Consider the following 25,463-nt stretch of genomic DNA (forward strand, 5'->3'; position numbering starts at 1 on the left):
AACTCAACAACACCATCAACCAACAAAATCTAAACAACATTTATAGATCACTCCATCCAGCAACAGCAGAATACACATTCTTTTTAAGTGTCTATGGAACATATATCATGATATACCATATCCTGGGCCCAAAACCAGGACCTTCACAAAAAGGTCCTTTAAAAGAATTAAAGTTATACAGACTGTGTTCTCTGATCACAGTGAAGTCAATCTAAAAATCTATAGCAGAAAAATCACAGGAAAACCTCCACACACCTGGAAATTAACATGCTTTAAAATTATCTATGGGTCAAAGATAAAAATCTCAAAAAAATTTGAACATATTAAACTGAAGGAAAATTAAAATAGAACATACCAATATTTCTGGGACACAAAGCAATGCTGAGAGAAAAAATATGATGGCATTTAATGCATATATTAGAAAAGAAGGAAAATCTCAAAATAATAATCTAAGCTCTCACCTCAAGAAACTAGAAAATGAAACCAAAGCAAACAGAAGTAAAATATTGATAAAAGAAGAAATCAATGAAATTGAAAACAAAATCAGAAAAAAATCAATGAAACAACTGGTTCTTGAAAATGTTAATGAAATTAATAAAACTCTAGCAAGGAAGACAAAGACAAAAGATGGAAGATACAAGTTAGCAATATTAGAAATGAAACAGGGGATATCACTGCAGACCCTGCTGATATCAAAAGGATAATAGGACAATACTACGAATAACTCTGCACATATAAATTTGACAACTTACACAAAATGAATCAATAAATTGAAAACTGCAACTTATTCATTATGAAACAGATCATTTAAATATCCCTATTACTATTAAGGATATTGAATTCATTATTTTAAAATTAAAAGAAATCCTTTGACCCAGATAGTTTCACTGAAGAATTCAACCAAATGTTCAAAGAAATTTAACAGCAGTTCTCCATGATTTCTTTTAGAAAATAAAAGAGGAAAGAACACTTTCAATTCATCTTACAAAGCTAGTAATTGCCCTGATACTAAAAGCAGTCAGAGAGTAGGGGGGGAAAAAAGAAAACTAGAGAACAGTATCTTTCATGAAAATAGATCAGAAATCCTTAACTAAATACTAGCAAACAGAATTAAGCAATCTATAAAAATAATTATGCCCTATGGCCAAGTGGGGTTTATTTCAGGAGTGTGTGCCTGGTTGGATATTTGAAAGTTAATCAATGTAATCTAACATAATAATCTTCTCACATAATCTTATCAATTGAGACAGAGAAAGCTTTAACAAAATTCAACATACATTCATCATAAAAACTCAAAAAAATAGGAATGGAGGGGAACTTCTTCCACTTTATAAAGAACATCTACAGCCCTAACTGGTTTGGCTCAGTGGATAGAGCGTCGGCCTGCGGACTGAAGGGTTCGATTCCAAGCGCATGTACCTTGGTTTCGGGCACATCCCCAGTAGTGGGTGTGCAGGAGGCAGCTGATCGATGTTTCTCTCTCATCAATGTTTCTAACTCTCTATCCCTCTCTCTTCCTCTCTGTAAAAAATCAATAAAATATATTTAAAGAAAAAAAAAGAACATCTAGAAAAATCCTGCAACAAACATTTATACTTAATGGTGAATGACTAAATGCTTCTTGATAAAATCAGGAACAAAGTAAAGATGTCCACTTTTACCACTCTTAATTAACATAGTGCTGAAAGTCCTACTCAGTACTGGCAAGAAAAGGAAATAAAAGGTATATAGATTATAAAGGAATAAAATTATCCTATTTGTAGATGACATAACTGTATACATCAAAAATCCCAAGGAATCTACAGAAAAATTTATAGAACTAATAAGTGAGTTCATCAAGATCACAGGATACAAGATAAACATACAAAAATAAATTGTATATCTATATATTAGCAACAAACACATGGATACTAAAATTAAAAAAATATAATACCGCCAGGCTGGTGTGGCTCAGTGGTTGAGCATTGACCTATGAACCAGGTGGTCACAGTTCAATTCCTAGTCAGGGCACATACCCAGGTTGCAGGCTCAATCCCCAGTGGGGGGCATGCAGGAGGCAGCCGATCTATCAATGATTCTCTCTCATCATTGATGTTTCTATCCCTCTCTCCCTCTCCCTCATTCTCTGAAATCAATAAAAATATATATATTTTTAAAATTACAATACCACTTATAACTACTTGAAAAAGTAAAATACCTAGGAGTAAACCTAACAAAACATGTACCAAAATTTTATGCTAAAAACTACAAAACACTGGTGAAAAATCAAAATCTAAATAAATGGAGAGGCATAGCCTATTCATAGATGGGGGGACGTAACATATAAAAATGTTAATTCTTCTCAAATTGATACACAAATATAACATAATTTATTCCAGCAAGACTTTTTGTAGATATAAGAAAGATTATTCTAAAATTAATATGAAAAGGCAAAGGAACTAAACAAGCTAAAACTCTTTGAAAAAGAATCATGCTACCCAATGTCAAAACATATGTGTTTATATTAGCTACACTAATCAAAAGTGTGTGATATTTGTGAAGGGATACACAGAGATAAATGGATCAGAATAGAGGACCCAGAAGTAGACCTATACTCACATACCCAACTGATTTTCAACAAAGGTACAAAAGTAATTCAATGGAGGAAAGAAAGACAGCCTTTTCAACAAACGGCCCTGAAGCAAGTGGACTTCCATAGGCAAAAATATGAGCCGCGACCTAAGTCTCACACTTTATACAAAAATGAACTCAAAATGGATCACAGACGTAAATGTAAAATTATAAAACTTTTAGGAAAAAAAATCTTTAGGATCTAAAGCTAGGCAGAGTCCTTAGACTAGACCTCAAAAGCATGTTCCATAAAATAAAAGTTGATAAATTGAACATCATCAAACTTAATCAAAACTAAAAAATTTGTGTGAAAGACCCTATTAAGAGGATGAAAAAGATGAGCTACAAATTGGGAGAAAATATATGCAAACCATATATCTGATTTTAAAAAGACTCACATTGGGAGTAAACTCAAAACTTGACAATAAAAATGGAAGCAATCCAATTAGAAAATGGCAAAAGACATAAAGAGACATTTCACCAGAGAGTATACCAATGGCAAAAAAAAAAAAAAAAGCATACAAAAAGATGCCATGCCATTAGGGCAATTAAAATTAAAACCACCATGAGCTATCACTAGACACCTATCAGAACGGATAAAATTAACATTATTCGTATATACATAGAGAGAGGGAGAAAGGGAAGAGAGAGGGGCACCGCCGAATGCTGGAGAGAATGTAGAAAAACTGAATCGCTCCTACATCGCTGCTGGTGGGAAGGCAAAATAACAGACCTACTCTTGAAAACAGTGAACAGTTTCCTTTAAAACTACCATATGCCCCAGTAATTGCACTCTGGGCATTTATCCCAGAGAAATTAACATTTATGTTTGCTCAAAACCTGTTCAGGAATGTTTATAGCAGCTTTATTTCCAATAGCCAAAAACTTGAAACAATCCAGATACCCTTCAATGGGCAAATGGTTAAACAAGCCAGTACATGCGTGCCATGGAAAACTACGCAGCAATAAAAAGAAACAAATTATGGGCACACACAATAACCTGAATGAAGCTCCAGGGAGTTACCCTGGAAAACCAATCCCAAATAGATACATATTGTATGATTTCATTTATATAATGTTCTTGAAGTGATAAAATTATAGAAACGGAGAGCAGACCAGTGGTTCCTGGCAGTTAAGGAGAGGCAGTGGAGGGAGGAAAACTGGATGTGGCCATAAAAGGGCATCATGAGCCCTGACTGGTTTGGCTCAGTGGATAGAGCGTCGGCCTGCGGACTGAAGGGTCCCAGGTTCGATTCCGGTCAAGGGCATGTACCTTGGTTGCGGGCACATCCCCAGTGGGGAGTGTGCAGGAGGCAGCTGATCGATGTTTCTCTCTCATCGATGTTTCTAACTCTATTCCTCCCCCTTCCTCTCTGTAAAAAATCAATAAAATATATTTTTTTTAAAAAAGGGCATCAGAGGGGTCCTGGTGGTGACAGAAAGGCTCTGTATCTTGCCTGTACCAATGACAGTCCCCTGAATGAGATATCATACTATAGTTTCGTAAGATGTTACCATTGGGGGAAAGTGGGTGTGGGAACCATACCAGAGTAGCCAGACAGCCAAGGCCACTCAGAGTGTGAAAGGCCTTGTTGTTAGGGTACTGGAATGTCCAAAGCCACTCTACGCCTAGGCTCATACCATAAGCAGGTGCAGGGACACAAGCACAACACTCCCATGGTCTCCTGCGCACGCGTGCCCTTCTGTAGCCAAAATATGATTGATGTAACTATTGGCACGAAGCCTTCTTTGTCTCTGGAATAATATACAAGCTACTGACCAGCGAGTCTGCTGGAGGGCGCTACACAGAGATGTGAGGCTACACAGACCAGCCAGTGTGCCGGGCAGAGGAGACAGGAGAAGCTGCTGAGGCAGAGAACTCAGGTACCACTACAATGTAAGGTGGTGAGATTAGAGGCAGCATGTGGCTGCTCAGATAATGACTGTGAACACAGAGACTATTCGAGGTATTACTATGTGGGAAAGTTATGAGTTTACCAGCCAATGTACGGCTGCCTGATTGGGACACTGTTATGAAGAGTGGTTTGTCTGATGGCTTATGGCCACTGGCTTCTGCAATAAAGACTACAACCTCTCATGGCTTCTCCAACTAAGACCCAGCGTCCAAGAAGGTCCAGCCCTAGACAGAGGGGCTCAGACCCAACACCTGTAACTAGTGAGCAGAGGATAAAGGAGGAACTTGAACAGTTTGTACAGTGGGCGAGGTTCAAGGTGGAACCTGCCCAGGCACAGTCGGAAAGAATTTAGAAGAATATATGGACTTAGAGCAACTCAGAGCAACAGAGCTTGTGTAGGGCTCTTGCTGTCTCTGACAGTGGGTAAAGGGTACATGGGATTTATCTATATTGATTCTTATATTTACATGTGAATCTACATTTATCTCAAAAAAACAAAGAATTTATTATAAAAATAATAACCAGGTCTCCATACTTATGGGTTCCATTCATCCCTGCTCTCTTCCCTGCTGTATAATCCTCATCCACAGACCCTGCCTCTATGCCATGGAAACCATACGTATCAAGATGTGGCTCTAGCTCCATATGTCCCTCTCTTCTTCTGCCAGCTTGGCCTCCCATGCCATGCCTTAAGAGCCACTTCCTCTTCTGCTCGCCACTCCAATTTAGTGGGTAGATCCATGAATGCCTTCACACACAGCGCTCAGAAGACAGTAACACAAAAGCAAAACTACCTGGCTTTCAATGACTGGTGGGATGGGCTGGATCACAGTTATTTTGAAAATTGCTCAAATGAACTCATTATCTCCACATCTGACTGCTGGTTGTATTTTAAATGCAAAATGCACAAGATTGAGGGTTTTTATCTTTTAAACTGAAAATCTTTTAATTATGTTGAAAAATATAGAGCCATCACTTTTGGTTTCAATACTTGCCACCTCTCTTTTTCCTAGTATTCACATCACAGAATGTTCTATCTTGTAAGCAAAATGAAAGAAACAAATGAAGGTATGCTTGGATTGCAGAATCTCTTTTAAATGCTTGTTTATAGCAGGATAGAACCATTACTAACATTTATAGCACTGGTGGGGGGGGGGGGGTATTGGAGGAGGGGGTATCAGACATGGTGGACTTACTAATGAAATATGCCCTACAGGTGCCCCTTCACCATGAAACCAAAAGGGAGCTTTAAGAAACACTCTCTGTTGGTGATAAAGTTTTCTTAAATTTATAATGAGCCAAGAGGGATGATACAGACATGAAATTCATCAAAGAAAGAAAACTAGAATAGATACATAAGGAGAAGAAAACAGATAAATACACAGAACTTGGAGGTTATCTTCCTGCAAAAGCAAACCGATGTTATTTACCAGAGTAGAGACTTAAATCTGAGGGTAAATAGAGCAGGATAAAAAGAAAATAGACAAGTAGAGACTTATGAAAAGGGACACTCACAAAGCTTAAAAGTAATGGGCTTTTTTTTTTTGTTTACAAAGCAAACAAAACTACCAACTTAAAAAACAGGTGGTGAAGGAAGGCCAGGGGCAAAGTGGGAACCAGGTGGTGGAGGGCAACGGGAGGAAAAAAAAGGAGGTTACATCTGTAATACTCTCAACTATAAAAATATTAAAAACTAGAGGCCCAATTCATGAAATTCATGCAAGGGCCTTGGCCCCCCACCCCACCACCGCCACCGCCGCCTCTGCCTCAGCACCCGCCCGCCACAGCTTTGTCCAGAAGGAAGGACATCCAGTCTAATTAGCATATTACACTTTTATTATTATAGACTTGAGGACTGATGCACGAAAATTCGTGCAATAGTAGGCCTTCCTTCCCCCAGCAGCCAGCACCGGCTTCCCTCTGGCACCTGGGACCCAGGCTGGCTTCCCTCTGGCCCCAGCTTTGTCAGGAAGGACATCCAGAATGATATCCAGAAGACGTCTAGTCTAAATAGCATATTACCCTTTTATTATTATAAATAGTAATTTTTAAAAAACAGGTTAAATGCAGTTGAACAGTTCCTCAAAAAATTAAATATTGAGTTACCACGTGACCCAAAAATTTCACTCTTGTGTATATAACCAAGAGAAATAAAAACATACAGCCACACAAAAACTTGCACATGAGTGTTTAAAGCAGCATTATTAATAATAGCCAAAAAAGTAAAAGTAACTCAAATGTCCACCAACTAATGAATAAACAAAATGTGGTATATCCATACAAAAAAAGGAATAGAGTATAATACAAGATACAATATGAGTGAACTTGGAAAACATGCTTAATGAAATAAGCCAGACCCAAAAGACCACATATTGCATGATTCTATTATATGAAATGTCCAAAATAAGCAAATCCATAAAAACAGGAAGTAGATTAGTGGTTGCCAGGATGTGGGGGAGAAGAAAGTTGGGAGTGACTACTAATAAGTATGATGTTTTCTTTGGATGTGATGGAAAAGTTCTAAAATTAGATAGTAATGTTGACTGAACATTATGAATATACTAAAAATCACTGAACTATCCACTGTAAAGTAGTAAATTGTGTGTTATATTAATTACATTTCAATGAAAAAGGAATGAAGTGCTGATACGTGCTACAGCATTGATTAACCTTAAAAGCATTGCTTAGTGAAAGAAGCCAGTCATAAAAGACCACATATTACATGATTCCATTTATATGCAATGTCTAAAATAGATGAATTTATAAAGACAGAAAGTAGAATAGCTGTTGCCTGTGGATGGGGGAGTTGATGGAGTTGGAGAATTGATACTTAAAATATAGGAGATTTCTTTTTGGATTATGAAAATATTCTAAAATGATATAGGGGTGATGATTGCACAACTCTGAGTATATTTTTAAAACACTGTATTGTATACTTTGTAAGGATGAATTATAAGATGTGCAAATCATTTTCCAATACAGCTGTTATTTTTAGAATTAAATAGGGCTTTCCTAGAAGGTATTTATATTGATCAGTCCAACAATTTCTTGTTGAGCACTACATTTTCAATGCTCTGCTAGCATTATGAATATCAGCATAAATATAATTCATGGTGCCTGCACTCAAGGAGTCTACATTCTATTTAAAAAAGAAATATTTATGTGTCGGAAAACAATAATAAGCAAAAGAAAACAGTGTATCTTAGGGAGTTAAATTGAACTGACTACTGAAATTGTCAGTCTCCCAGATTGAGTATCTTAAGCCATGACTGGTGCTAGCTAGCCCAGACTTATGTATAGCACTTAATTTTTGCCTCCAATAATTCTACATTTCTGTAACAAATCTGACCAGAGTCTTTATTCATAAGACTAGAGGCCTGGTGCACAAATTTGTGCACAGGTGGGGCCCAGCTGGCCCACACCAATGGGAGCCATCAGGCCAGGCTGGCTGCAGGGAGGGGCCGAGGACGGTTGGCCAGCAGGCCCCACCCCCAATCAGGGTGTTGGGGGCAGGCCAGGGGGAGGAGCTTTGGGCAGTTGGGGCCCAGATCATGTCGGTTGGCTGCCGCAGTGCGCATCATAGCCACCGGTCATTCTGGTCGTTCCACCATTCCAGTTGCTGTGCTTTTATATATATAAATATTTAGACAGTAACTCAGGGAAATATTTTTTGATTTCCAAGTGGGAAAGACATTCCCAAGCATAAAAGCAAAGGAGAAGACTTAAAGGAAATGATTGATAGCCCTGGTTTCATAAAATATTTTAGAGGAGTAATTAGTGATGTGAGAACCTGTCCGTGGCATGCTGCTATATCCAAAAATAAAATAAAAACCAGCATGGACATTAGTAGTTAAAAAAACCACTTAAGTGAACCAAAACTGAATACATTTTATTCTCAAACTACCAGTATTTTAGTATTTCAGTGGTTGTATGCTATTTAACTCAGTAGCAGATCATAGATAAAGCAAGGGTTTGTGAGAAGATGGTCCACAGGCAAATTGAGACAGTAATGATCTGAAATGAGAAGTTCTTCCAGACTTTGAAGATAAAGAAATCAGAAGAGAAAGAATGGGAAAAGGAAAGAAAGGAAGGGAGAATGAAAAAAAACAGAGAAGAGGAAGGGAGGGGAGGGGAGGGGAGCGGAGGGGAGGGGGAGGGGGAGGGGGAGGGGGAGGGGGAGGGGAGGCTAACCCTGGTACCAAAATCTAGCATGTGATTCAGATGTACTATGCAGATAACTCAAATAGCCAAAAATAGGGGTAAGAGACTTCAGGGAAGGGAGTTCTTTTCTAAGACCAGCTGATGGCTGTGGGCTGGGTAAGTCATAATGTTCAGAGGTTGTGGTGGGTTGTGTGTAAAGGACAGAGCTCTCTGGAAGACTTGCGCAGTGGTTGTGGGAAAAGTCCTTCAACTGGGAGGGCTTTCCAGAAAGGGCGATGCTTTCTCCCGGGTCTAAGAGCTTTGGGGATAATCTTCTCTTTCAGTATTATATGTCTTGCTGGTTATTAAAGGTAAAAATATAAACCTTCAAATGTAGGTGTAAAATTCAAAGTTTTGGTTAAGAAATGTATCACTAAAAATAAAATAAACCTCTTTAAAAAGAAAACTTAAAATTTTTGCTAAAATGGGCTAAAAGCCAGGGAATAAATAATTGAGTTATTAAGCCCAGATCAAATATTTAATGAATTCAGTTAAGTAAGCAATTAAGTCTTGGTTCTTAACTGCACAGTGAAAAAAAAACAGTTCATCATGTAAAAATGACCTGCATTTTTTAAATTGTCTGACTTTGTTCACTACCATTCCAAGTAATTACAATATTTTGATTTGTTTCCAACCAGCCTTTTGTACCTTTAACTCCCCATGTTCTCCCATCCTTTTTCTCCTCCTCAGTCTTTTCTTTACTCCTCTGCATCCTCCAACCTAGCTTCTTCTCCCTTTTTATTCAATTTATAATGTCTGGTACAGAGCAAGGTCTATATTAATGTTTGTTCAATTGAATTGAATTGAAATTCATTTCATTCCTTGTACTCCACTATCTAATATCTGAGAGTGTCCTGGGCACTGTTTGTACAGGCTGTTCTTGCTTTTCCTGAGAGTACTGCCGGACTGTAACAGTGACCCTACAAGCTGAAGCCATTAAAATCTATTTTAATAATCAATGGCGAAAATTAAGTTTGTTCTATGACCTTCACATATTTTTATCAAAGAGATTAAAAACTTTTATGGTTATAAATATGTAGGAAAATGGCCAAAAAGAGTAAACCTAATATTTATTATGCTATAATTGAACATTAGAAATATTAATAATTAAAATGACCTATTTCATTGTAAAAAAAAAAACAAAACCTTAGGACAGGTAGTTTAGGCAGTGCTTGCCTTCTCATTATATAACTTACAACGTGAAGTGAGTGCCTTTATTTATGCCTTGGCAAATTGCCATACTCCTTTCTTACTTGGGATTGGCTTCCAATATTTTTTCTTTGCCCTTTCAATGTCATAAAATATCTATGTTTTTCTTTAATGTGAAATGTTGCCAGCATCATTTCTTCCGGATCATCTCCCTCCTTTTCATCACAACCACTTTTCTCATTTTGTCCAGTAAGTTCTCCTTCACTAGGTTTCTCTGGCTGCGTATCTAGAGTTGAATGGTGGCACTGTCGACATTCCATGGTCACCTTTTTCTTCTATAACTTCATTTACATTTGATTCAAATTTCACCTCTACATTACCACTTTCTGTTTCTCTGCTGAACTTCCATCTTTGTTGGCCAATTTCTTCTCACGACCATCCATTTTTGTAACATGCCGCACAGGTTTAGGAGACAAGGGGGCAACACAGCTACACACTTCGCTGTCTCTGTGGGAACTGAATAGCAGATGCTCAGTGACCAATCACCTAAAGACACACTTTTAAAAAGAGTGACATAATTGGTCACAGATCTTGATAACCATCTGTTATTTACATAGTGATCTGTAGACTAAAAATCAATTAGTGGTAACTGAAATTAGAACTGTACTTGTTGGAGGACTGGTACTATTTAACTAAACCATGGTAACTGAGATGTATGTATAGCAAAGCGATGCAAAGTGAGGGTACCTCTACTTTCTTTTTGGTAGATGACAGATTCTTACATAGATTTTAATAATGCCACAAAGTTGGTCCTGGCCTTCACTCTGTTGGGCCTGAGTAAATACAAATAACCTTGTTATTAGGCTATCTCAGTACATAAGTTCTAAAATTTGAAGTAGTGTTACTTAGGAAAGAGTAGAGGGGACATGCTTCTAATTTTGTATTCTTCCTGGTAACACAAATTATTTCAAATATTTATCTATATCTCTTATTAGCAAATATAGATGAATAAATACCAATTTTCATTTATCACCTGCCCTGTTAGATTAGTCATCCCTGGGTAGTTTTAAGTATAAATTAACTAAGTATAGGAAAAACTAAAATTTAGATGGCTAATAGACATAGAAAAAGATACTCAGTATCACTAATCATCAGAAAAATACAAATTAAAACCACAATGAGATATCACCTGACACCTGTCAGAATAGCTATCATCACTAAATCAACAAACAACAAATGTTGGTGATGATGTGGAGAAAATAAAAGTAGCACTATCTTATGACCCAGTTAATCCACTTCCGGGTATTTATCTGAAAAAATCCAAAACACCAATTTGAAAAGATATACAATAGCCAAGATATGGAAGCAACCTAAGTGCCCATCAGTAGACAATTAGATAAAGATGTGGTACATATATACAAGGAAATATTAATCAGCCATAAAAAGAATGAAATCTTACCATCTGTGATAACATGGATGAACCTAGAGGGTATTATGCTAAGTGACATAAGTCAGTCAGAGAAACACAAATACCATATGATTTCACTTACATGTGAAATATAAAGAAAAAAATAAACGAGCAAACACAAAAGAAACAAACTCAAAATGAGGGGGTTGAGGGGCTGGATGAAAAGGTAAAAGGATTAAGAGGCACAAATGGGCAGTCACAAAATAGTCATGGGATATAAATACAGCAGAGGGAATATTGTCAATAATATTGTAATAACTCTGTATAGTATCAGGTGGGTATTAGACTTATCAGGAGGACTACTCTGTAAATTATATAAATGTCTAACCACTTCACTGTACACATGAAACTAATATAATATTTGGTGTCAATTGTACCTGAAACTTTTAAAAATATTTTTAATTGGAATTTACAAGATTAGCATATGATTTTCCAGCTCTCCATCCTTCATTCACAGAGCCTCTTGCTCGTGTTGCTTTCAAACTATTATTTAGTTTCCATCTTGCATTTAACAAGCTTCTCATAGTGTGACATCAAATACCTTTATAGATTAAGCTCCCTTTCAAAAATCTCCCTGGAAACTCTCTCCAGCTCTAATTAATTCTCCTAGTATTAAATTTTAAATACTTCTTTTGTGTCAAGATGCACCCACTTAGGTGCTACCACTTTTTTCCATCCTAAATAATTTTACTCCACTCCAGCCCAGGTGAAGATATTCTTCACCTTGCTTGGTGACGATGCCCTTCCTTGGGCCTCAGCTGGAACATGCCTACTTCTCCCAATATTCCCTTCTCTGAATGTGTGCTTATTTTTAGGTCATTTGTAATGATTCTTGAGGGGAAAAAATGGAAACTTTAAAAACTACTTTTAAAAGGTCAGTAACACTAGTCCTGGGAGGAAAAAAGAAAAGAAAAGAAAGAAAAAAACACCCTAGCACTCCAGGTTGTCATGGGGCTCTACAAAAGCAACATCCAACCAAATAAATCCAAAAACAGTGGAAAAAAAGGGGGGGCAACCTCTTGGGCCTAACTTTACCACACCACACAAAGGCTTCAGTAATTGAAAAAGTGTTCTTCAAATTTAACCAAAGTTCATTTGGTGAATTCTTGTATGACATGTATATATTTATGGGGAAGACAAAATAGTCTTGGTATGTGATGAGTACTAATTAGACTCATTCCTTGTCTTTCTTAACTTAATAAATTCCCTTACCTAATACAAGACATATAATTTTCCTAGAAGATAATACTCAAAACTTCTTTGATATCTCTTATTTTAAAATCAAAATCCATTTCCGTTAAGTATTTCTTAAATAGAGAGGTAAGGTGAGTGTAGTACCTAAAGACTACCACACTGAGGCGTGTGGTGTATTGATTTGTGGCTGCCTTTCAGTTCACCACGACTTAAGTCTTCCTTATAGGTAACAATAGTAGTCTAAACTTGTAAAGCCCAGATGGACGTTAAATAGTAAGCATATCCTTTTCTGTGTGTATGGGTGGTGTAAATTGATTGCTAAAAAGAGTCCTACACTTAGGACTCTTAGAAGGTTATCATATGTTAGAATGATAGGAAATTGAAAGTTCCATGGTCATCTTTTTTCTAGAAACTCCACCTAAACCATAAGAGAAGAGAAATGATCTATGTCCTATTACGGAAAGCATTCAAGCAAAGAGGTCTCTCAATCATCCTATTCAATACTGAATAGTCATCATAGTGTAATCATTCTCATTTTGACTGACCAGATGGAGAATGGCTACAATTCTTAGAGATTTACAAAAAAATCACAAATATGGCATATATAATGCATTGACACCTGTTTACTTATCAGAGGAAAAACAAGTTTTGGCAACTGTTGGAAATTAAGTCCACTTCAGAACAGAATACTAGAGAACAACTTCCTTACTTAATATATTATTTAGAAATAAAGAACTTTAAAATGAGGCCATATCAATGACCTCAAAATATATAAAACAAAATTATAAGGAAAAGTGACAAATCTAATAATGTCAATTTTTTAACACAACTCCCAATGACTAAAACAGCATACAGGCAAAATTTTTAGTAAGATTATAGATGATATAAACAATGTGATTATGACTTAATCCAATAAACACATAGAATTCATACCCAATAATTAGAGAATGTATATTCCTTTCAAGAACAATCCCTCTAGATTAAAACATTACAGGTAATTGAAATTCAACCATATATGGAAGTTCTGCTAAAGCTATTTGGCCAATAAATTATTATTGAATCTTAATTAAAGGAGAACAGGAGAAAACTATAGTAACATGTATCAACTTGTGTTGACCCCACGGATATTTAAATTATATTTAATAAAATTGTATTTAGTAACTTTTCTTGAATATATCTCTATTTTCATTATTATTTCTAATATAGTGATAGTTTCTAATAATAAATTGCATTATTGGATTGCTCTCTATGAATAGAATTCTCACCATGTAAATACAGATTGCTGCTTATGATGGGTTCAAAATCCTACTTAACTAAGTATAAAAGAAAATTGAAATTTTAAGTATTAAATTTTCCAAGAAAATATATACATAACTTAAGATTTAAGAATTATTTTACTTTGAATTGCAATCCAAATGGGTATAACCATAAAGGTATTTCTCCTTCCAATACATTGTCACCCAGTCCTGCTGCCCAAAGTCAGCCATTGTTACAAATTTCCTATGTGTTTCTCTAAGATACTTTACACATAGACAAACATGCATCAGGAAGAACTTTTTTAAAAAAGGAATGGTATTTCAAAATGTCTTAACACACTCAATGCTTTTCTACTTGAGGCCAAATCTGTAGTGCAGAATTTTCAGACTTGGCGTCAGACACAATATAAATAAAACCCAATTACAAGATCAAGATGAGAGAGATGTGGTATTGTTCATTAAACTTTTTATAGAAAAATCAGGAGAAAACTGTCCGTGCAATAAGTTCTAAGACTTGAATATGGTACCAGTTAGACATACAAATTAAGTGACATATATAACTAACGTGTGTATCATGTAAAGATATCAAAGATATTAGGTAATTAGTTTGTCCACAATAGAATGGAATCTTAAAAAGAACTGATTATACAAAACTATTGCTTTCTTAATCAACCTAAAACTTAGCCAGATCTGAGACACTGCAAGAGGCTGTCCAATTCATCTGTTTTTGCCACCTTTGCTAAAATGTTATTCATAATACAAAAGTCTCAATAAAGAATATGTAATGTCCAAGAGTATAGTTTATATCACCTTGTTACTTTTAACCCAACATATTTGGTATTTCCCATGGAGAGAAACACATCAATTTTTCTTTCTTTTTTTCTAAATCTGTATTTGGAATCAATTTATAAGAAAACTGTCACCTTTGTCTTTAGGCTCTTCTAACATACAGGAGTGACCCAACCATGAGAAAAATGATGAATCACCTGTATTTTTATATCATGCCTGTGTTTAATGTTGATGGATACCATTTCAGCTGGACCAATGTAAGTCACTTTGCCTATCCAATCAAAAAAGACGGAGTAATTCATAGAAAACTGTCACAAAACAGGAAGGAAGCTGTGGGTAGGCAGCTTAGTGATCCCGAGCTACAAGAGAGACCTCACTCCTTCCCCCATCATAGCAGCAACATTTTGATTTTATTTGTATGTTTAGCTTTGCATAAGATTTCATGTAAATATCCCTAGCCATTTTGACTCAGTGGATAGAGCATCGGCCCTTGGACTGATGGGTCCTAGTTCCATTCAGGGAACTAGGTGGGAGGCAACCAACTGATGTGTCTCTCTCACATTGATGTTTCTCTCTCTCTGTTTCTTCCACTCTCTGTAAAAATCAACAGAAAAATATCATTGGGTGAGGATTAACAATAACAACAGCAAAAAGATTTCATGTAAATAAGGGTTTCCTCTTTTAAATAAATTGTGAAAAATCACTAGTTTAGTCCAGCTTATTCAATTTGCCTGTAAAGAAATGAGGCCAAGCTAAGGTAAGAGACAGCAGGGTCGTGGCAGATAATGGAGCATAAACCTGAGTGTCCAGTCCTCTTTCCACTCGCTCAATTTATTCTGTTCCAGGAGGAACTCTCCCCTAATGCTGGGATTCATTCACTGTTGTGCTACTAAAATGCATGTGAGTAACCTTGTAAGTATTTTTTTCTGCAACTATGTTCTTAATTACATTCTAGGATCGATTTTGGAGAAAAACAAGGTCAAGGAACTCAAGGTTTCGCTGCCGTGGAGTGGATGCCAATCGTAACTGGAAAGTGAAATGGTGTGGTAAGTGGGGGATTAATTGAGATTCAGGTCCAAAGGTTCCCACAGCTTTTCCACTCAGAAGTGGTGAACCTGTTAGGACTCTCATGCAAGACTGATGTTTTTCTGTATGTGAAAACCTAATATGTACACTGTAGCTATAATGTACATATTAATGTACATAATTTACAAAACAAAGGGGTTTTAAAATATGTAAACATCAAGAATTTAAATCTGTCAACCCAATCCTGAAAACTAAAAATTTAAAAACAGATGTAAAAGCAGAAAACTGAGGAATGAAGTCTTTGTCATTCAGAAACTAAAACAGGAAGTATGGTTTGTGGTATAAATCTGGTTAAATGTTTTCATCCTTTTGAAGCATCCATCTTATATAAAAACTACTGTTTGAAATTTTAACCCTGCTATTTCTGGCTTCTGTAAATGCTTGCTGGCTTAAATAATAGGGAAAATAAGACTACTCCCGTTTCAGAGAGGCCATTAAACCTTCCCCAGACGAAGTTATCAGTGCTGGCACCAGGCCAAGCCTTTGGTTGAGGTCTCAAAGTCCCAGCACACAGGGCCCTTTAAGAACTTGCAAAGGGAACAGGAAAAACCCCATATTTGGGAGACAAAGAAGGTAAAATCGTATAAATATGAGAAACTTCATGTGTGATTTCACCCAGAATTTGAGATACATTTCCTCTGGGCCCATGCGTAATAAATGTAACTCCATCTCTCTAAGCATTGCTTGGTTCTTCTCTGGTATTTCTGTAACACTTTCACTGAGCATAACAAGGATCCTGCCATCATCTGTCAAGATGATCAAAGCTGCCAGATCCTTGACAAGAATCCACCAATCTGCCAGTTATGCACTGATTGGCCACACACATAGCAAGTACATTTTTGCTACAGTCCATATTTCATGGATATGGACCTTTCAAGTAAGAGAGGGTATTATTAAGGAAGGAAACTTGCAACATAAAAAAAGCAGGTAGTGTACAAGAGACAGAGAGGGAGGGAGAGAATTAGCCATAGCTAGTGTAGAGGAGACAAAACTTTATCTTTACCCATCTTGAGAATTTAGCTGGGACTCAAACAAAAAGACAGTTTAACAAGGGAAAAACAATTTATCAGCATGTACAATGCATGTCACATGGGGAAAACGTCATGGAAAGTTACTCAAAGTGGCAACTTAGAACTCTGGCTTATCCTGCATCTCCAACAAAGAGCAATAAATCTGAGGAGAAATGGCAGGTCAGAGGAGAGCGGTTTTAGGCTCCCAAGGGCAGCCAACTGTGGGAAGGAGATTACATGGGAGAAAAATCATGGAGTAAAGTTTGTTTCAGATTCCTCTGGTCCCTCTCTGGGCTAATCAGAGTCCTGTCTCCAAGAAAAGACGAATTTACATCCTATCTTTAGGTAGAAAAGGGGGAGAAGGTAAAGAGAGCTTTTCCTGTATTTGCTGCTGCTTCATTGCCTTCAGCTCAAAATAATTTTTATGTCAAAGAGCATATTTGGGGGTGACATATTTTAGTTCCCTTCACTAGTGTCATACTTGGCAACAGGAAGGAGAGGAAGGAGAAGTATCATCTAAGTGCAGTTGTAAGGAGCTGCCCTTTCGCGGAGTCCTACCTTAGCTCCCCAAAACATAGACCCTGTGTGATAGTCTTTGTTAGTCCCTTAGGAATGAGGCCTGTCATAACTCATTCATTCTGTGACACTTTGGGTTCTGTGTTAGATGCTACTCCTCGGGTCCCCACCAGCCTCAGACAGAGTAACTGAGCATGGGCTTAGACTCCGCCCACATCCCCCTCCAGGGCGCCTCCCTTCATCAGTTAGAACTGGCAAATAAGAATATCGGAAAAACAGAAAGAATACAGCTCTAGAACATGACAGATATGGTTTTATTCTACCATCATTGCTCAAATAATTTGGGTAATTTTCCTTAATCAAATAACAATATTAATACCCATCCAAAGGGTCCTGACAGGAATGAAAGGAACTTACATATGTTTAATGCCTAATTCAGTCCTAGCTTCAAACAGGAATCTACATGTCAGGGACCCACCCCTTTCCCCAACCCTCCAGAACAGTCATCAGTTCACATCTGAGCCTCAGGTTAATTGTATAAGAAACTGCCTTTCCTTTAGGAGAGTGTTGTGATGATGAGCCATAAGGCAAGCTTAAAGTGTTTGCATGCATGGGGGAAGAAAAAGCATTGCCTAAGTACTAGAAAGTGCTGTTATCGATGATGGTTTAGAGTTAAAATGTTTTTCTTCAACTTGAACTGAGACGACAAGCTTGTTCACATTAACTCCCTAAGACCACTAATTTTTTTAAATTCTATGTTCCCCTTCTCTGATGGGACCACTGTGCATGCTCATTCGGTATGTGCTCTGTTTCACTAGTTGGCAGCTACCCACATCCATGTGTTGTCCACATGATGCCCACAACCATCGGGGTGAGCGCCCTGAATGGGTAACTGAGCTGAGTAACCCTAGCAGGCCAGCCGGCTCTGCCTGGGTAAGGTTAGACTCCTGTTTATATCCAGTTACAAATAACTTTCTTGCTTCCCTTGGCTCTTCTTTCCTTACCCAGCTTGTTTCCTTTATACATATGAAGCCTTCTTTGATTTCTTCGTTTCAACCGCTGTCCCAACTAGAATTCCTTTGATTCTTCCCATTTTTGAATCATTCTGATTCTTTCTATCAGTCAACAGGCAAGATGTTTTGTCAGGATGATGGCAAATGTCAGTTGCAAAATGACCTTGATAGGCCATTGTAAGGGATGTGGAAATGCAGACAGCCTGGCTGGGACCATCTCTCCTTCCAAACATCTCCCAAGTAGATTCAGCTGATTTGACAGGCAAGCAGATGTGGCCTTCCTCCCTCACAGCGTCAGACTCATCTCCCCACAGCTATTTGCTGGGTCAAGGGCATTGAAATAAATGAAATCCCTCAGTGAACCTCCAAATGAGCATAGTGTAAATGGTATGAAATGCCCAGACCCATGGAAAACACTACAGCATCGACATTGAACTGCCAAAACAACTGTTCTTTCTATAGAGTCAGTGAGTCTCAGACATCAAGAGTAGAACACAAAACTGCTTTTTTGCCATGAAAACTCCATCCCAACGCATTAGGGCATTAAGTAGAGTAGATAGCATACACATGGAAACAAGTACGTCTTTCCAATACGTCATCGCTCCCCCCGGAGGCCTTCAGGTCATGAAATGAATATCATTGCACTGAAAGTCCGGCAGAGGGACTCAACAAGTCAGAATAGCGGTGGGAACCAAGAATAAATATACCCATTTTATACATTCATTTGCCAAAGTTAATTGAGCACATACCCTCTACTAGGCACTGGGGTTTTTCTCCCATCTTTCTATGCACGCTTTTTAAATAACTGTGAGCACTGCTTTTTCCAAATTCAAATAAATCCAGGAGAGAAGTAAAAGGCTTGGATGATATCCATACTTTAGCTTTAATCCCTAAATAAATCAAGTGTTGCCTAAATATAAATTACTATTAGGACAACCTACAGAATGAAAGAACATGTTTGAAAATCAGACATCTGATAAGAGACTTGTATTTATTCCAAATATTAAAAGAGCTCTCACAACTCAACAATAAAAAAGACATATAACCCAATGTTAAATGTTCAGATGATTTGAAGAGACATTTCTCCAAAGAAGATATACAAATGGGAGTAAATACAAAAAGATGCTCAACATCATTAGCCATCAAGGAAATTCACATCAAGGTACCCCTTCACACTTACTAAGATGGCTGTAATAAAAAAGAAAGACCATAGCAAGTGTTGGTGAGGGTGTGGAAGAATTGGAACACTCCCACTTGTTGGTGGGAATGTAAAATGATGCAATCACTTACTTGGAAAACTGTCTTATAGTTCCTTAAAAATTTAAATAGAGTTACCATATGGCCTAGCAATTCCACTCCCAGGTATATACCCAAGAGAAATAAAGATATTTGTCCATATGTTAACCTGCACATAAACATTTACAACAGCATTGTTTATACCAGCCAAAAAGTGGAAACAACCCAAATACCTATCAACTGATGAATAGATAAACAAAATATGGTATATCCATACAATGGAATATTACTTGGCCATAAAAAACAATAAGTATTGATACATGGATGAACCTTGAAACATAATATTATATGATTACATTTATATGAAATGTCCAAAATAGGCAAATCCATAAAGATAGAGAGTAGTAGATTAGTGGTTACCAAGGGCTAGAAAGGGGGGGAAATGAGTATTGGCTGCCAATAGGTAAGGGGTTTCTTTGGGGGATAATAAAAATACAGGAGTGAGCAAAAGTAGGTTAAAAATAAATAAATAAATAAAACAAGAATGAACTGTGTTTTTAATTTTGCTCATACTTGTATTTTGGAATTAGATAGTTGGTGATGGTTGAGAATATGCTAAAACCCGTTGACTTGTACACTTCAAAAGAGCAAACTTTATGGTATGTGAATTATAGCTTAATAAAGATGTTCTAAAATTTTTAATTGCCATTTAGGAGCTAGTTAGGCACTTAATGAAATATAACTACTCTTTGTAGAACACTCAATGACCTAATATTGTAATTAGGTATAAAATGGAGAAAACCATATTTTTTTGCAGCCCAATTACTATGTCTCTCTCCACACATGCCCTTCTCCTGCCAAAACCCCCTCACTCTATCAAAAAAAGGGGGGGCTGTTTGGATGGGCAAATATTTTGATAGATCTCCAGAGATAAAAAGTAAAAACATTATATACTGGTTGTTTTGAGCCAATACCCATGAAAGAATAGATGGTCACTGGCCATCTTTCTAAGAAGATGAGTTCCTCCCACTGAAGGGCTTTGGTTTTGAGAGAGCTATTCTAGCTGAGGACCTAAGTTGAATTACTATAAAAATATAGGAATTTCAGAGACTAAATTCAGGGCAAGGAGAAGGGGGAGAGAGAAGAGAGGAGAGAGGAGAGAAGGAGAGAGGGAGAGGGAGAGAGAGAGAGAGAGAGAGAGAGAGAGAGAGAGGGGTAACATTGCTAAAACATCTAGAAAGGGACTTTGGAACTCAAAGGTGTCTCATGAGGACACAGATAATAATGAGGTGAAGGCCTAGGGTGGGGCAGGAGCTGGATGGAGGGGGGCTGGGGGGAAAATAAGGGGAGACATCCATAATACTCTCAACAATAAAGAAAGAAATGTTGCTGTGAAGTATATAAATCCCCTTCAGTACTGCATAACCACCACCATTGGTAACATTCAGTACAATCTGCTTCACTGACTAACGTTTGTGTAATTGGACCTGCTAATTGGGGATGTGAGGAAGTGCTGAGACTGGCCTCCGGGTGAGCTCAGAAAGAGAACTAACTCATCCTCATCAAATTTCCAGAGGCATGGAGCTCACAACAGGAGTGCACTGACTTATAAGACAGTGAATTTACATCACTGAGACTTACAGACAGAGTTGGGTAACTTTGGGCTGAAAATGGCATAGAGATGGGATTAGATATCAACTAGATGGTCGAACTGGACCCTTAAAATCCCTGCCACCTGTGTTAAGGGTGATTCTAACACATTATATATTAATCCAATTTTAAATCAAAACACATGTATAAGCACCTTTTATAATTCAAGGTGCTGTAAATTGTATCAGAAAGTTCTGGAAGATTTAATGAGTCCTTATCTAATGCCCATGCAATTATTTGGAAATCTAGAGAATATAAAGGGAAGATCTATTGGCTTATTCTATTTGCTTTACAACCAACTTAGTGTAAAAAGATATATTATCTAAAATCTTCTGCAGAGATGAGAGAGAAATTAAGTATGTGCTAAGTGCTCAAGATGAATTTCTCATAGGTTGATGCTATTATTATCCCTATGTAAATGATGAAGAAACTAAGATTCAAAGAAATTAGGAAGCATGTTCTAAATTACACAAAACTTGAGCCAGAATGGGAAGCCAAGTCTAACTTAGATGCCCGTTTCTAGCCATGAGTGTGACCCTTAGGGATCAACTACGATGAACAGTCATTCCTCTCTGTTAACTCCTGTCTGTAAAGGAGCAGTTTGGTATCAAAAGAATATTAAGACTTGGGCTGTTTAACCAAAATGATGAAACACAAATAAGGGAAAGAGAAAAATTGGGAATATATGGGGAGAAGAAAGGAGAGGAAAATTCCCCAGTTACTATTTCTTATCTGGGGCCACCTCATGCCATGCAGATAGTTTGAATTTGCTTGTGATGTCAGGTGCATGATTACAAATTCTCCAGGGAACTTTTTTCTCCCAGCCAAAGGTTAATATCTTCCCACAGAGGCAGACTACTTTGTAGCCAACACGTTCTTTGAAAGTCTCTTTAGACAACCATTATATATATCGCAATAAACTCCAAATGTAAATATATCTTTATTAAGTAAAGAATTAAGTGTTTTTTTAAAGGAACTAAAATAAAGATAAGTAACTACTCAAGAAAAAATATTTGCCAAAAATATAGCACTGAAAATTTTACTATCATTTCCATATAAATACTTCAGAATCAAGCATTACATAATAAAAGTAATTTTAAGAGTCCATACAAAATGTGAAGAAAAACTCCAAGACTAGGCAGTGGTTCTCAACCTTCTGGCCCTTTAAATACAGTTCTTCATGTTGTGACCCAACCATAAAATTAATTTCGTTGCTACTTCATAACTGTAATGTTGCTACTGTTATGAATCGTAATGTAAATATCTGATATGCAGGATGGTCTTAGGCGATCCCTGTGAAAGGGTCGTTCGACCGCCAAAGGGGTCGAGACCTACAGGTTGAGAACCGCTGCTCTAGAGGTTAAAATTAAAAAAAAACAAAAAACAATTACAGTTCATGAAAATAAATCAACATAATAAAATAGGCATCCTCCTAGTAATAAAAAATGATAGTAAAATAAAACAAGATAACATTTCTTCTATTAAATTATTCCTCAAAAGGTTTAATGTGATAGCCTAAGCTGGAAGCAATGGTAAAACTGGGAGAGCATGTATCTCTGAGGGCATTAGAAAGCAATTTGACCAGAGACATGAAAAACACCATTCATTCCTCCATTCATTCATTAAGAAAGAAAAGCTGTACTGCATGCATTCTATTTGCCACACTGCACTAGGCACTTGGGAAGCAGAGGCAAGTCTAACAGATTTCCTGCCCTCGTCAGGTTTTAAATCATTGGGTTTAGAGTAGGTGAAGAGAAGAAAGAGAAAGAAGAAAGGAGTGAAGGGGAAAAGAAGAGAAAGAAAAAAATGAAACAAAATGTTATAGATAATATGTAGAAGTATATATGGTATACCTATGTAGATATACATGAATATGCATATGGTGCAGTGGAGATATAAAGAAAGAAGGGACTAGTTCTACTTGATAAAGTCAGAAAAGTCTTCATAGAAGAAACAATAGCAGATTTAAGTATTTAAAATACTAGAGGCCCGGTGCATGAAATTCATGCAGGGGGCAGGGGGGATCCCTCAGCCCGGCCTGCGACACAAGCGTTTCTTTCCCCCCCACCCCCACCCCTGCCCACCCCCACCCCTCGCCACTCTGTGCCCACTGCCCAGAGGCCCTCTGCAGCAGGGGTGGAACGCTTGCCTCATCGCCATGGCTACGAAGCAAGCATTCTGCCAGGCCGCTCATGCAGTCCACTCTCAGCGGCTGCCCCTCTGGGACTGGGGGAGTCAGGCGGGCTGAAAGGACTGGGCACCACCATCTTGTGGATGGGTGCCGCCATCTTTGTGATGGAGTGACAGTTAATTTGCATATCGCCCTTTTATTAGATAGGCTGTTTGTCATCTGTTAGATTAAACTATGAGGCAGAAGGTAAACAGAGGCTTCAGTGTGAAGACAGCATCCAGGTAGGGGAACTGAGTATGTCCTTGAGGACAATATGCAGCATGAAGCAGAAGGGGGTGTTGTGAGTCTGGCAGGTGGCCCTGCGTGGCTGAAGGATGGACAACTGGAAGGACAGGTGAGAGATGAGCCAGGGTTCACGATGGACATGCTGAGAGTCAGTGCTGTGCTGACCTCTACGGATTTCATGCTAGCAGCTGTGCCTGTCAAACTGGCCTGAGGTTACATATATATTGAGTTATGTCACAAAGAAAGTCACAGAGTCATAGCATATCTTGGGGGCATGTCTGTTTTACGTGAAGATTTCAGAAAGAGAATTATTTGATGTTAGAACCAACACAGATACATAATTGAGTGGATTGGACAATCATGAATTTTTCAAGTGAAGCAAAGATTTTGAAGAACTTATGGACTTACCGTCTATGTTGGCCTTGACTGTTAGGAGTATTCTGATGGAAAAGTTTGACAAACACTGGATAATTAGAAACCCTTAAAGGGAGGTATAATTAGGAGCTTTTAAAGCCAGAAGTAAATGACTGATCTCTGAGTGTCACTTGAGCAGGAGTGTCAGCCAAAGACGGGTTAGTAAACTACAGCAGGACCATAAGCCAGGAGGGCGTGGCAAGGATGTAGAGTGTGGAAGCAGCAGCATTCACTTACATCCCAGTGAGATGTAGACAATGAGTTTCAGAGGGAAAAGTAATGAGTCTAGGATGACTCTATTCTGGCTAGAGTGACAAGTGGACAGAGGCATCATCTACCATGATTTGGCATTTGTGAGAGGTGAGGATTTGATGGCAAATACGCATCTACTTTGAGCAGTGGATGTGGATGCTGGTGGGATTCTAGGGGAAGATGTACAATAGGTAACTGGATGTAGACATGAATGATTGACAAAGTTCTAGTCTTATCACATAGGTTTGAGGGCCCCTAACACATAAGGAGAAGTTGAAGCTTTGGGGACAGATCAGATGGGTACACATGGACAGTGAAAAGAAAAGACAGTCAAAGCAGAACCTTAAGCCTATATATAACCTTTGGTCCAAGCATCCCATTTTGATAATACATTATAAGGAAAGAGAAAGAGATCCTGCTGACCATTGTATCATTTATAATAATAAAAGACTGAAAACAACCCAAATGTTGAACTGACAGTTGTTAAATAAATTAATATAAATTCATTTGGTGAAAATTTAGGAAACCATAAATATGGATAAAATCACTATAAAAATAATTAAAAGCATATGATATACTATTGAATCTAATTCTGGCTATAACTTTTTCACTGTGAACACAATTCTATAAAAGAATATAATGATTCTGTATGTACATGTGACAGATATGTGTATGATATATACACATTCACATACTAACACGGGGGGGGGGGGGGGGGGGAAGACTAGGAAATAAAATGCCAAAATGCTGGTATCAGAGGATTAGTGTTGTGTTTCCTTCTTTTAGATGTTTTCTAAACTTATTTTACAATTTCATTGTAAGGAACAGATTTGGCTTTACTAGTATGCACTCTGAGTTTTTTTTTTCCTATGCAAACTGCAAGTGATTAGCCAAATGACAAATAAACATAAATTTTTTAAAAGCTGCATATAATGAAATGAATCCCAGAGATAAATACCACTTAAGTCTATGCTCTTGTTGACACTCTTGAGACTTCAGGTTACGTGACCCTACTGTAGCACTGAGAATTTAGCAAAACTCAACAGCGCCACAGGAGTCATTCAGCAAGTATTTATTGAGTACCTGATATATGTATGCAGGTACTCTGTATGGATGCTACTTTGGGACATTTCTTTAGCTCAAAGAAGCAGTTTCTTAATTTTCTTCAAGTACATTTTTCTCTACCTGTGTTCAAAATACACTTTAAATAGAAACACTTTTTCTGACCATCTAATTTGAATCTATTGATATTCTTATGAATTTATTCTGTTAAAGACCGAAAGAAAGG

General features: G+C 37.5%; 1 protein-coding gene across 2 annotated transcripts in view; it reads left to right on the forward strand.

Moving 5' to 3' along the window:
• CPA6 (carboxypeptidase A6) overlaps positions 1 to 25,463 on the forward strand; it is a 195,479-nt gene that overhangs the window by 147,805 nt on the left and 22,211 nt on the right. For both annotated transcript variants that reach the window (XM_070392066.1, XM_070392067.1), the window contains 2 exons: positions 14,729 to 14,839; positions 15,538 to 15,628. In XM_070392066.1, coding sequence (XP_070248167.1) covers positions 14,729 to 14,839; positions 15,538 to 15,628 — 202 coding nt within the window. The remainder of the gene's footprint in view (positions 1 to 14,728; positions 14,840 to 15,537; positions 15,629 to 25,463) is intronic.

Source organism: Myotis yumanensis, unplaced genomic scaffold (genome assembly GCF_028538775.1).
Source record: "Myotis yumanensis isolate MYYU_CA2020_CCGP unplaced genomic scaffold, mMyoYum1.0.hap1 SCAF_15, whole genome shotgun sequence".
NCBI lineage: Eukaryota > Metazoa > Chordata > Mammalia > Chiroptera > Vespertilionidae > Myotis > Myotis yumanensis.